This window comes from Eurypyga helias, unplaced genomic scaffold (genome assembly GCF_000690775.1).
Source record: "Eurypyga helias isolate BGI_N326 unplaced genomic scaffold, ASM69077v1 scaffold34229, whole genome shotgun sequence".
Taxonomy (NCBI): domain Eukaryota; kingdom Metazoa; phylum Chordata; class Aves; order Eurypygiformes; family Eurypygidae; genus Eurypyga; species Eurypyga helias.
In genome coordinates this window covers 675-1592 of record NW_010273256.1, presented here as the reverse complement: position 1 = coordinate 1592, position 918 = coordinate 675, and the positions used below count along the sequence as shown (strand labels likewise).

Here is a 918-nt window from a genome sequence, read left to right as displayed (position 1 = left end):
GGAGGGGTGGCCCAGCCAGCCCTCTGCCCTCACAACAACGCGCGGTCGGTGGCACCGACGCGTTTACGGGCGGTAGTTTTTGTTAGGGAAAGGGCACGACCGCTGACTCACGAGCTGTGTATGGCTGGATCTGAAAGCCGATGGCGTCGGGCCTCCGGAGTTGGCGACTGGCTCCTGGGCCTTGGTAATTCCCAGGCTGGAGCTTTATTCATCGACACCGTTTGCTCTGGCTCATGTGTCGCTTGTCGTCTGCTTGTCCGTAGGTGGCTCCAGCGCGAAGCGAGAAGCGAGGCTCGTCGTACCTCACCTCCTCCCCGGAACCTGGCGTCGTGGAGTACCTCGGCCCGCAGACGCAGGGCTCCGCAGCGCGTTACGCAGAATCCTCGCTGAAGAAAAAGCGCGTTTATTGACACCCAAAAAACCCGCTCTCCTGCCTCAGGGCGCGAAGGCAGGCTTTTGGACCTCTGCTAGTTATTGCTGCCTTAACTTCAAATAATCCTTCTTGCTGCGTGGGTTCCAAGTATCCCAAGAGGAACAACCCCCTGGAAGGGGCAGTTTTGCCGAGGAAGCGGCACGTGTTGCTAGGAGGTTGGCTGCTGGGCTGCAGTCTGACTCCCCTCCTGCCAGGAGGGGATGGCGCGGCCTTTGCCCTCTGCCAGCGACCGCAGCGGCGGGACGGAGCCGACAGAGCAAAGGAACCCGGTGAGTTTGGGTCACTTCCCAGCCGAAAGCAATAAAAATACGGAGGAGGGACTGCTGAGCCCTTCTCCGGGCCTCAGGCTGGGGGAGTCAAAAGGTGACAGTCTTGATAGGGATTTTTTTTTCATGTTTTTTAACTCAGAACGTGGGTTTTTTCAATTTTAGTTTTTCCAGGATTAAGAGCTCTGCATTTACAGCCTTTATATTTTTAATGTTCCT

General features: G+C 56.8%; 1 protein-coding gene across 1 annotated transcript in view; it reads left to right on the top strand.

Moving 5' to 3' along the window:
- Nucleotides 1-410, top strand: part of LOC104515449 (ribonucleoprotein PTB-binding 2-like) — a gene marked incomplete at its 5' end in the record, with an annotated part of 12378 nt that extends 11968 nt beyond the window's left edge. Inside the window, one exon of the mRNA XM_010159421.1 lies at nt 264-410. Coding sequence (XP_010157723.1) covers nt 264-410 — 147 coding nt within the window. The remainder of the gene's footprint in view (nt 1-263) is intronic.
- Nucleotides 411-918: the final 508 nt, after the last annotated feature.